This window comes from Pseudopodoces humilis, chromosome 19, assembly GCF_049639895.1.
Source record: "Pseudopodoces humilis isolate 2021_Gansu_Grassland_sample_001 chromosome 19, ASM4963989v1, whole genome shotgun sequence".
Lineage (NCBI taxonomy): Eukaryota > Metazoa > Chordata > Aves > Passeriformes > Paridae > Pseudopodoces > Pseudopodoces humilis.
In genome coordinates this window covers 3,485,438-3,497,965 of record NC_142218.1, presented here as the reverse complement: position 1 = coordinate 3,497,965, position 12,528 = coordinate 3,485,438, and the positions used below count along the sequence as shown (strand labels likewise).

The 12,528-nt window shown below is 48.0% G+C and overlaps 1 protein-coding gene across 7 annotated transcripts in view; it reads right to left on the bottom strand.

Moving 5' to 3' along the window:
- Window positions 1-9,758, bottom strand: part of PTPRT (protein tyrosine phosphatase receptor type T) — a 436,478-nt gene extending 426,720 nt beyond the window's left edge. For all 7 annotated transcript variants that reach the window (XM_088064391.1, XM_088064395.1, XM_088064397.1 and 4 more), the window contains exon 1: window positions 9,567-9,758. In XM_088064391.1, the coding sequence (XP_087920517.1) occupies window positions 9,567-9,636 (70 nt within the window). In that variant the 5' untranslated portion in view covers window positions 9,637-9,758. The remainder of the gene's footprint in view (window positions 1-9,566) is intronic.
- Window positions 9,759-12,528: the final 2,770 nt, after the last annotated feature.

The following is a 12,528-nucleotide window of genomic DNA, read 5'->3' as shown; positions in this document are numbered from 1 at the left end:
AAATCAAAGTGCAAGGGTAAAGCAGAGGTCCAGTGCAGCTGTATTCTGTATGTTAATTTCTTTTTACAATAAATATGCACAGAAATCTCAATAAATATATTATAGAACATGGAAAGCTCTGCCACATGGAAAAGCTTTATAATAAAAGATGCAAAGTTGAGTGTTTACTTTAAAAGGGTTATTTTTGCTTGGTAAGTTCATTTAAGGACAATTAATTATACTTTCTTATTTTTGCAGGCTCTGGCCTTGGCAGTCTCCAGGGTTATCCCTGTGCCAACAGAGACACTGTGTTTATTTCCAAGCTTTCCACTTCTCTGATCATTCCTACCACGTGCTGATAGCTGTTAGTACATACACCATCTCCCATGTTTTAATCATAAAAATATTTACTCTTTGCGTAGGAAACCCTATCGCCAACAAAAAATTTATTCAGGAAGCTGGGGAAATGTTCTGACCAACATTTGCATAGTAAAAATCCCTTTTAAAACAAGAATTCTTTTTTAATCCTATTATTTTTTACTAGATCACGTGGATTGATTCTCCCTGATTCAGGCTGGAGTGTTTGAACCTCAAGAGCTGCAGGGAAGTGCCTGGTTTATAAAGAGCACATTTATAAAGGGCAACTCTTTTTCAACAAAAACAAAGCAAAAATTATTCAGATTGTATTTGGGGAGAACTTCAAGTGGGTCTGGATTTAATTTATACAAATGAATAAATTCCCCCCTTCCCAAAATGAAGCTGTGGGTGCAGTGCAGCATCCCCAGCGAGCACTGAAGGCAGGCAGGGAGTGCCATGAAATCAGGGGATGCTGGCAGGCAGCCCTGGCTCTCTTCACCTGCCTCGCCAGGCAGGAGAGCAGCAGAGCCTGGGGAACCTTCCAGAGAGGGAATGAGTCAGTGCTGGCACAGCAGCCAGACCCCAGGAGCTGCGAGCCACCCATCTCAAAGTCAAATCCAGCATGAGAGCAATGATGGGTTTGTCTTTACCAACAAGCCGGGGGTCTGCTGGCAGATAAAACCAGCACTGAGAGATAAAAGAAGCAATGGGATGGATTCCACTGATTGATGAATGGAAAAAAGATATTTGCCTTTACAAACAAAATAGGTTTGCAGGTAAATGAGATTGGACATTGAAAGATGAAAGAGACACTGAGGAAACAACATAAATTCTATAAGAATTGAAAATTGAGAGGGAGGGTTATACATTAGAGGGGAATGTTAGGTATCAGGCGTTCCAGGAAGTCTGTACCTCTCAAGTACCTCAGTCAATGGGGAAAGAGAGAGGGACATGATGCTGGGAAATTGAGATAAAAAGGAGTCTGTGACCTCCAAAAATCAAGAGACCACAGAGGAATGCCCCATGGCCTCTCCTGTTATTTGAAAAAAGTAAAAGGACTCCTCTGTCTCCTTCTTGACATAAACCTCTGGTGTTTGTGAATTAATTTTCCTGACAACCAGGTGACTGTGCCCTGTGCAGCCAGAGCCAGCTACACAACACAAAAAAATCTGTCTGCACAGTGAAAGGCTCCGAGCCAGTCCTTTGAGGGGAAGGAGCAGAGATGAGTGACTGGTTTTGGGTGGGTGACAGCTCCTGGATGTTTAATTAGGATTGGCTGCTGCACAAATTGAGGCACATCTGGGCTGCCTGGCACAGGCTCTGAGCCAGGCCCAGGGATGCACCGAGGTACCCAGAACATCCTGATCAGCCACTCTGATACGGGCAGCAGTGTTCTGCAGAGTGTAAACAGAACAGGCTTTTCCTTTCACATGCTTATTCTTTTCCATTACTGAAACAAACAGGGTGCAACTGTCGTGTGAACACATGAGCAGAGCTATGAAATACCAGCTGAGCTGGAGGAGCAACAGGGAGAACTGCTGCTGGCATGGTTAAGGCTCTTAAAATATTAGCAACTGGAAAATATAACAGATAAATATATGCTTTTCTAGCAAACCTAGAAAGGGCTGCTGGTAAATTCAAAATATTCATATGGGTTTGGTTTGTGAAGGGAGATGTTCAAGCACTGTGAAATTAAAGAACTAGGTGTTGTATCCCATGTTTCAGCCTAAGGAGAAAAAATTGCAGCCATGAGCTATCTCACAATGACTCTGGTGGACATTTAGTTTAAAGAAAGAGAGTTTGTGTAAGTGCCAGCCACCCTCCCAACCTGAGAGCATCCAGCAGCCCACTTCAGAGCTTCATTTTATGTCTGCTTCCTCACTGCCTCTGTTTGGCAAAATCCCCTTTCCCATTTCTCTTCATACCTGCTCTCTTCCTACTGCTGTAAATTTACCATATTCTCCTTCCCATCACTCTCTCCATCACTAATCCCCTCCCAAACACCAGGATCCTGTCAGCTGCCACCCTTCCTGCTTGACTGTGGTACTGCTCATGTTTCTGCTGCTGTTTCTGTTTCTCCCTTAAACAACTGCAAAGAAAACATTCTTCAGGGTATAAAAAACCCAGTAATTTGTGCCTCTAAAGCATTTAAGCAGTTGGCTCTTCAAGTGTTCCAAAGTTAACCACACCACAAAGCCATCCCTTCAGGTTTAATAAACAATTAAGAGGGAAAAGGGAGTTTCTATTAAAGAGGCTCATTAGGAGAGAAGAGTTGGTACCATTGCAAAACCAGCAATTGCCTCTCGAGTCCGGAGTGAGAAGGTAACAATGAGAAGGCAACGAGCACTTCTGCTCAGCCACTCGACAAATACACCCAAGCTAAAGGCCAGAGAAAGCACAGAGCAGACTTTCTAGAGAGATACACCTCTTTTAAACAGGTGGATGTGAATGGAAAACACCAGAAATGGCTCATTATTGTTCATCTTGGTGCTTTTCTAAAGAACAACTTAGTGAAACTGCTTGGTACCAACCCAAAGCAGCCCTGTGGAGTTAGATGGACACAGCCTCTTGGATTAGCAGGTTGGGGCTTTTAAATTTACCTCTCAGCCACAAACCTCCACAGAAACATCAACACCATGAAATATTTCCCTGAGAAATGCCTGACTGTGGTAGAAACACGCTGCACTTTACACTTCCAGCAACAACTGTTCCCATTAGAGCACTGAATTCCCACCTCGAAATGCAGAATGGGATTTGGGCTGCCCACATCTAAGTGGGTACATGTTGACAGCAAATCCCTTTCCTGGAGAAACAAACCATCAAGCTCAGCAGCTTCCCATCTCGCTGACAGAAACGCTCTTCTGCTTATCCAGCAAATGCTGCAGCACTTCCAGTAAACATTTTTAAAGGAAGAAAGGCCCATTACAAAGCAGTCAGATTGCTTTAATTCCCTTCTTCCTCCCCTGATTTGTGCCCTACTTCTACTAGTTGGTCACAATCACACACGCTTTTCACTCCTACAAATCATCATAATCTTCTCAAATAAACAAAACCACGTGGCACCATCCCCTACTCCACACTGCCATTAAAAAGGCCATCCTGAAAGCCCACTTCACAGAGTTGGTATATTTGCCTCTTTAGGATTTCTTTTCTCCCCTCTGCTATTGAGAGCTGACCTTTGAGTCAGTACTAAGGGAAGGAAGACTCACACATGTTCAGATTAAGGTAGCAGCAATAAATTCAGCAGTGCTGAAGTCAAAGCACAATATTCCAATAATATCCCCAGCAGAGCACGAAACCCCACTTCTGCTCACACAGGTAATGATGCTGCCTTCAAATTCAAAGAGGGAAGGATTGATCCTCAACATAAAAATGGGTAAACTCTGCCTGAAGTGGTAATACTCTTGATTTTGTTGTTCTTTACAGCATTGCAGAGGACAAGAGCAGAGCAGCCCTCCTTCACTCTACAGCTGAATTCACAGCCAGGAGCAGCTTCCCAGTGATTCAACACAGTCACTACCGGGAACGAAGCTGAGATTGACAAGGATGTATGTGGAAAAAAAAAGTGATAAACTCTGTTTCCTCTGTAAAGCCAGATCTGAAGCCGTTTCGGCTACAAAAACATGAGATATGGGACACTTTGAGCACTTCCAGCACCACGGGAACAGCATGGCTGAACAAAGAGCTTTGCGCAACCGGAGGTTGCTCAGGCTGCAGCACTGATCTGTGCCCACACAACATCATCAGCTGTCAAACCCCACAGCCTTCCTGAGAGATTAACTCAAAAATATCAAGGAACAAGAGCCAGGTCCCATCCTCCCAAAATTCATAAGCAGCTCAATCATTCTTCAGCTACACGAGCTGCACCACTTCAAGCGGCAGCAGAATTCACCAAGTCCATTTGAATTCCCAAGGCTGCAGTCCCAGGGGGATTCAGCTGGAGAAAAGAAATCAAGCAACTGGCCTTGGATTGATTTACAAGCACTACTCAAAAGAAAACAAGACCAAGCACTAAGTAGGTTCTTTCTTCCTGGGGTTTCTTGTCCTGTTTTACCAGGACACCCCAGAATTACATCATCTTTAACTGGGGCATTAAACAACACTTTAACAGCCTTCTTTCTCCAGAGGTCCTTGTTCTCCTTAGCTGAAATTTCTTTCTTATCAGCATTTTCCTCTGGAGCATGCAATGCCCTGTCATCCAGTTTACAAAGTATTGGACATCTCTGAACTGCAGTGATAGATGGGATGTATTTATTTGGTATTAAAAAACAAGCAGGACTGATTAAATGATGCATGGTCCAGTTAAGACACAGTAATTGTCTCCTTTACCATGAAGATGTATGATCTTTAGGGCTCACAATAATGAACCTGTTTTTGTTAAGTAATGGAAAGTGCACAGAAAGGACCAGGCTGTGAGAAGCCCTCACTGATGCCATCATCACCCACCACCTTTGTGTGCCTGCTCCTCCTCTCTGGCTTTGCCTGGAATGGCACTCAGAAGTAAGGGACAGCACCAGGCCAGGAAGGTGGTAAGGTAAGAGGTAGGTAAGGATGTCTCAAAAAAAAGCAGAGACCATCTAAATGAAGGTACAATCCAAGCAATAACATCCAGCACAAACAGGGAAGAGCACCAGCCAAAGAAAGAAAAATAAGAGAACTAGGAACTGTGAGTGGTATAAAAAAAAGTGACTCCAGGCCAAATACATTGGCTTAAATGAGCCAAGTAATGCTGCTCCATAAAACGTTCCAGAAATACCATAAGAGCCATATACCATCTTCTTATCAAGAATATGAACACAGAGCCAAGGAATATCAACCCACGAGCCCTTCCTCAGGGGAGTGGAGCCCTCTGCCACCGAGGCAATGGGAGGCACAGAAGGTTTCCTGAATCACAGATGGAGACCTGGGCTACAACTTGTTCACAGCAGCAGGTGACCCCTGCACGCTGCTGCTATTTCAAATACATGCAATTCTTATCTATGAATGTTCCTACAAGCGTATTTTGGAAGCTCAGCTACATATTTAATCTGTGCATTACACGACACCAAGGAAACAGACTGCAGCAGTTTCCATAAAAAATTAAGGAACGTCTCTCTAGAAAGACAGAGGGCTTTATATAGCAATGCACACACACATCCTGCTGCTCGTCACCCAAACACCGTAAGAGTTTGTGGGGATGTCAACCAGGCTGCAGGATTTCTGTGGTAAAACAGAATTATCGCTCTCATCAGTGAGCAAACCCATGTACACAATCCCATTTTGGTAGGTGGATTTCAGACAACATCTGGTATTTTTATTTTTTCTTTTTTTAGCTAGGGACACGTTAAATCTGTCTCAGATTTGCCCATTGCCAAAATATTTACATTCCTCTGCACACCTCTCCATTGTACATTCAGCACTTTCCATTCAAGCAAAGAACAATACCTGCCAATACATTCCTGCACCTCACTTATAAAATCACAATGAAAATTAACACAGGCATAAAACAACTATTGTGATAAATAATGAGCTTTAAAAAACCCACACCACACACACACAGAGAATCAGACACTGATCCTTCTGTGCTGAATGTTATTCAAGAGGATTGTCAGAGCAATGCTGAACAGATCAATTTATTTCCCTTTCTTCTCTCCACTTAACTGGATTTCATATACAAAAGTAATTGTTCCTATAAGAAACAACCCTTGTCCATGGCTTTCGAGGTTCAAAGCCTCAGACCTACATCTTTACTACTATTCGGGTTTCCATGGCAACAGATGATGGTGCCTTCTGAAAAAAAAATATACTTTAATATTCTACAGTAAGTGCCCCAAATCATTCCCATAATCTTAATGAAAACTAGAGCACGTGGGCCTGCAAGCAGAGCATAACAGACTTTAAAAGTACAATTAAACAAGAGAAGCAGAGCTCAGGGACTCGCGGGAGGGGGGATGGTTAAAAAGGGCTCTGCATTTGTAAGAGAGAAGGATTATCCCTCAGAGATTCACAAACGCCTTTATACACACTGTGACCTTTCGTTGCCGCTGTCAAAAGAGGCAGTTTCACAACATCACCTTCTTAGGATTAATTGTTTATGTATTAGAAAACAAATCGAGCCAGCCGGGGATAAAAATAAAGTGGAATTGTGGCGCTAACAGCTCCCCAGAGGGAGAGAAAAGTGATTATTGAGTTAAATGGCTGCATTGTTAACAACTGCCACACAGAGCAGCTCGCTCAGAAGGACCCGTTTTTCACCGCCAATTTACTGACAGCAAACCCTGAGCAAATGAACTCCTACTGAATTAAAGCTTCCCCCAAAAAATTTCCTTGCGGTTTGCTCCCTTTTCATCTTCTCTCCTCCCTGGACAATCCCCGAGTAAATGAACTCTCAGCTGCCGTAACTTGGCGATGTGGCAGCAGCTACACATCCGAGCCCTCGAACTCTGCCAGCAAAAAAGGACCAGGATAGGGGCAAAAATTAAATCAAGCACCGCCATCAGAAGATAAAGAAATGTTAAATAATCTGGTGTTCAAGTCAACAACCCCCATGCAAACCCTCTGTCCTACTTTCCCCCCCAGGATACTTTCTCACAGCTGCAAATTACTTTAATCTCTTTATTTATCCCCCTGTTGTGCTAAAAATCCTCACAAAACAGACAACAGTAAAGTGTGCGGCAACTGCAGGAATACTCCACATGTTTTGGTGGGAGAAAAACCCCACAGGGACTTTCAGGAGAAGTTCCCTGTAAGTGATGCTCCTTCGGTTCCAAAATCCTGCAAGAACTGGGGACCACTATCATTACCTGGTGTGCCTTGCGTGGAAAAGTAAGGCATTTAAATCATCAGCTGACCCTAGGGCTGTCAAAAAGTTTAGAACCTCGAAAAGCATATGTTGAGTTACAAATAAATACAGAGACTGCAGGGAAGGGGAAGTAATTGCTGGGGAGAAGAGTTATAAATAGAGCGATAGAGAAATTACATAAAGAAATGAGAGTTAGCCAGCTCCCTCAGGATGAAACGAGGTATTCCAGGGAGAAGCCATGAGCATTCTGCTGTCTCTTTGTAGTATTCCTAATTTTACTTTGGGGATAACACAAAGCAGCAGCAGCAGCTGCGCAAATCCGGTAGGAACCGACTACATTTCGTCTCGACTTGTGCCTTTCTTATTTCCTACTCCAGCTATCACTTAAAAATTTAAAAAAAAAACCCTAGCCAACAACTTGCATAGTATTTTTCGGGATGTTTAACAAAAGGCTGCTGTATAAACGCAGTAGGTTTTGAAAAATTGTCAGAGACGGGAGGTATTTGCATGCTAAAAGTTGTGGAGAGAGCACCACCTGATGGAAGATGCAGAAAGACACCGACGGCATTGACTGGAGCCACTCCAAACTTCACCGAATTTTCAGGGACAAAGTGCACCTACAAAACTTTGCTTTTTACCATTTGAAAAAAAAAAAATCAGCTATAGGGACACAGTCCAAACCGATACACTCCACAGCAGATATTTATATTAAGAGTAGAAAACTTTCTCCTAATTTCAGTGCTACAAACAGCTCACAAAAGTTATTAAAATCAGTGCCTTTTGCTTTGGGTTGGTAGGATGCACACTCAAATAGGAGGGAGAAGGAAAAAAACCCCATAGTTACTATTTCCACTGAACTGATAATTAAAATATTTCACTGCTTTCCTAAAAAATAATTAAGATATGTTACATTTTCATGCATTTAGCTCATATTACATTATATCCCTCAAATACAAAGTGCCTTCTGCCCCCTTAAAACTTTGCTATTTTCACAGAACACTCTTCTTTCCAAGCATCTGGCTAAATGATTCATCAAAAGCCCAGGATCTAATCTCAATTGATGTGACAAGTGTCAAGAGCACGAAAACAGTTGGGAGGCAGAGAAAAAGGGGGGGAAATAAATAGCTCCACATATTGCTTACCCAAGGAAGCAGTTATTTAACTAGGTTAGATTGTCTCTAATAAATCTGTGCTTTGTGCAGTTGCCTAGCAATGTAAACAAGATCCCGGTGGTGTCAAAGCGAGCTGGGTTGATGACAACACCTCCTCCGGCGAGGCTCTGTCCGGCCCTCCCCGGGCAGCCCGGTCCCTGAGCCCAGCCTGCAGCCGAGGGCTCGGGGGAAGGTGTGCACGGTGCTCAGCATCTCCAACACGCTGCTGCTGCTTTAAAACGGCGAGACAGAGTGATTCGAGCTGCCTCAAAAACCTCCTTGTGTTGGTGATGAACTCAAGTTAGTTTCGTGGCCCCGGCATGCCCGAGTCACAAGCAATGAGATACATCCCCATGTTAAGCGACATAACACAGGGAAATTTTACTCGTCTTATACAGGTAGTTTTAAAATACTTTTTTCCCCTAAGTTGAAGCTATAACTGCTTGTTTTTTTAGCATGAGCACAAACTGCAGTGAGAAAATTAATGTATTGCAAGAACCAGGAGAAAATTGATGTATTACAACATACAAGACCCGTGTAGCTTTGGATTACCGACATAATAGCGCGAGAGGGGAAAGCCAGCTCTATAAGCACCTGTCATCTTCAAGTAATTCAAACTATGCCTTAAGGAACTCGTAGGAGTGGGAAAATAGCCGACTACTATTACTGTACACATGCCAGGGAGCAAAGTACTCCTTCACATCAGCGACGGAGAAAGCGACAATTGGGAAGGAGCCGGTCCGAGTGGCTGAGCCCCCCGAGAAAGTTCCTGGAGCTGTGGCATGCAAGTGGTGAAACAGCTGCCCCTAAACTTCCCAGAGCAAGCCCAGAGCCCTTTCCCTGGCCGGAGGGGAAAGGCAGCGGCTCCCCCCGAGCCGCACAGCCCGCAGGAGCCAACTCCTGCCTCGGGCTCGCAAACGCTCCTCACCACCAAAAAACGCCTCACGTATCGCGAATCCGGAATAAAGGCGATGCCGTCACCTCTCGTAACACGCAACTTTGGCAGGAGCGAGCCCCCCCCGGCCCCCAGCCCCGGCTCTGCCCCCCCTCCCCGCGGAGCCCCGCTCGGCCGGGCAGAGCCCCCGGCATCCCCGGAGCTGTCGGAACCGGCGGGGCCCGGGGCTGCTCGCTGCCGCTGGCCAGCGCCTTCCGAGGAGTGTCCATCCCCTGGCGCTCCCCGGATGGCAGCGGCAGCTCCCCGCGGGGCCGGAGGCACGGACGAGGCGAGGAGTTCGGGCTGCCGGGAGAGCCGCCCGCGGATGGAGGAGCGGAGCACCGGCCGGGCGAGCATCACTCACCTGGGAAAACCTGTCCGTCCGCCCTGAGCAAGAGCTGCAGGAAAAAGACGATCGCGGCGACGCCGGTCATCCTTTCTCGGAGTTCACCTGCCCTCCCCGCTACCGCGGAGCCGCTGCCTCCCCGCCGGTATCCCCCGCATGGGTGGCTGGGCGCGGCCCCGGCAGCCGGAGCCGCGGTGCTGCTCGGCCGGGGAGGGCCGCGGGGCGGGCGGGAGGTGCCCCCCGAGCCCAGCGCCGGCTGCGCCCGCGCACAGCCGGCCCCGCTGCCCCCTCCCCCGGGGAGGGCAGGTTTCGGGGTGCTGGGTGCCTACTGAAGCCCGGCTGAGCGCACGCACGGCGCCCCGCGGCTGGAGCGCAGCATCGCTTGGCGCAGGCAGGTTCGCTGCTCCTGCCCTGCTTCCAGCGGGGATGGCGAGGCAGCGCAGGGGCTGGCGTTAAACGGAGGGCTGGGATTGGGGGTGGGATTGGGGCCGGGAGCGGCGCGGGGATGGGATGGAGGGAGCGACCCTCTGCTGGAGCCAAGGAGGAGGTAGGCCCCCGAGCCCTGCCGCTTGATGGGGCGGTGCTACGAGCAGCTCACGGGCACCTACAGCTGCAAATAGTAATTGCCATCCTTATTCACTTTACTTTCGGGAGTTCACTGCTGAGCACCGAGCGGCACCCGGGCACTCCCAGGGCTTAGGCATGGGCAGGGAGACAATTCCGAGCGCAATTCTGAGAATTGCTGTCCACAGGTAACTTCTACACCCAAAATGCATGGCTGCCCTAAGGGCTGGGGGGGAACCCAAGGCCCTGACTAGGGATCAGATCGGTCTGGATCGGTCACCTGAGCTGGAATCCGCACAGGAAAAGGAAAGCAATGACCACCCGGACTGGGCACCTGTGGGGCCAGCAGCGCACCGGGCAGGCTGTGGCCAGTGACCCAGCCTGCAGCGAGGATTGCAGCGACAGCAGCCGAGCTCCCTCCCGGCCCTGTGCTGCTGCTGCTGCTGTCCCCCCGTTATGGGTGTCATCCCCCCATTACCAGTGCTACCCCCTCGTTATGGGTGTCATCCCACCACTACCGGTGCTGTCCCCCCCATTGCTGCCGGCGCTGTCTGTCCCCCCGTTACCGGTGCTGTCTGTCCCCCCGTTACCGGGGCTGTCTGTCCCCCCATTGCCGGGGCTGTCCCCCCGTTACCGGGGCTGTCTGTCCCCCCATTACCGGGGCTGTCCCCCCGTTACCGGTGCTGTCTGTCCCCCCATTGCCGGTGCTGTCCCCCCGTTACCGGTGCTGTCTGTCCCCCCGTTACCGGGGCTGTCTGTCCCCCCGTTACCGGGGCTGTCTGTCCCCCCGTTACCGGGGCTGTCTGTCCCCCCGTTACCGGGGCTGTCTGTCCCCCCGTTACCGGGGCTGTCTGTCCCCCCGTTACCGGGGCTGTCCCCCCGCTGCTCGCGGCTCCGGGCCCGAAGGGGGCGGTGTTGGACCGGCGGCGGCCGCGGGCGCTCCCGGGGGTGCCCCGGGCACGGGCAGCGCTGCCCTGCTCCAAAGCACGGCAGCAGCAAAGGCACCCTGCGAACGCACCCGTGTGGGTTCAAACAACCGCTCGGCCTCTGGCTTCAAACACGACGAGAGCGCCGGAGAGTTGTAATTAGGGGAGTTCGGAAGTTTCTTTGCGGCCGAGATGTCCTCCGGACTCAGCCTGGTGGGATAATCAGAGAAAAATTTCTTCTCTGGAGGGATGGTCAAGCACTGGAAGAAGCACTTGGGAATATTTAAAAGGCACGTGGATGTGTCACTTGGGGCACGGGTTGATGGTGGACTTGGCACTGCTGGGTCAAGGATCTTAAAGGTTTTTTCTGACCTGAACTATTCTGTGGTTCTGGGGTAAGCACTGAAGAATTGCACATTGCAGTCCTTGACTGGTCAAGCAAGAGCACTGCCCTGGGAGCCAACAGAGACAGCATCGATTTACAGCCAATACTCCCCCCTCAGCTGTTCACAGCCTCAGCCAAAAATGAGCTCAAGAGGTCCCTGTGTCTCAACAGGGGAAGGTTTGGGTTGGAAGGAACCTTACAGATCATCCAGTGCCATGGTCAGGGGCACTTTCCACTATCCCAGGATGCTCCAAGCCTCGTCCAAACTGGCCTTGGATGCTTCCAGGGATCCCGGGGTAGCCACAGCTGCTCTGGGCAACCAAATCCTGTGGCCAGTCCTAAAACCCCTCCAGTCAATGATGTGTGACCCTTCCTTGAGGTGTCAACATCACTTCAGAAATTAAGGCGTGCCTCTCTTTCATTCAGCACAAGGACAATCACAAACAAGTACAACTGTAGATTAAAGGACAGCAGAGAACAGAACAACAAGAAAACCTCGCTAAATAATCTACCAGGCAGCAGAAAGGATCCAGCCAGCACAGTAGACATAGAAACCACTGGAATAATTCTTAGATCAATGCAAATTGCCTGGGCAATGAGAACAGAAAGTCTTGAAACACAGGGATGGTGCTGGTAAGAAGTGACTAAAACAGTAGCAAAAAAACAGCTGTAAAAAACAAACTCTAAAGTTGCTTTAATATAAGCTAAATAAAAAGGAAGAAACAGAAACAATGTCTGGCATTCATGTTCGGAATGACAAATAATTGGTAAACTGACTTCCTGAGGGCCAAAGAGCTCAGGGAGTGAAAAGGAGAGAAACTTAATACTTCTTACAGGGGAGATTTTCAAACCAAGAAGTCTGCATCATAAGCAAGGTGAAGAAAGGTGGGAGGGAAAATCTGGATAGAGAAGAAAGGTTAGAAATAAATTGCCTACAAGAATCTCAGAAAAAGCTGACAAGAGACAACTGTCTGGGACACCAAACAGTGCAAAGGCAAACATTAGGCTGAACTAAAATCAGGCTAAAAACTTATGAAGGATTGTCTGAGATCAGTTTTGTGAGAAAGGAAAACAAAGAATATAAGATGCAGGATGACTGCAGCAA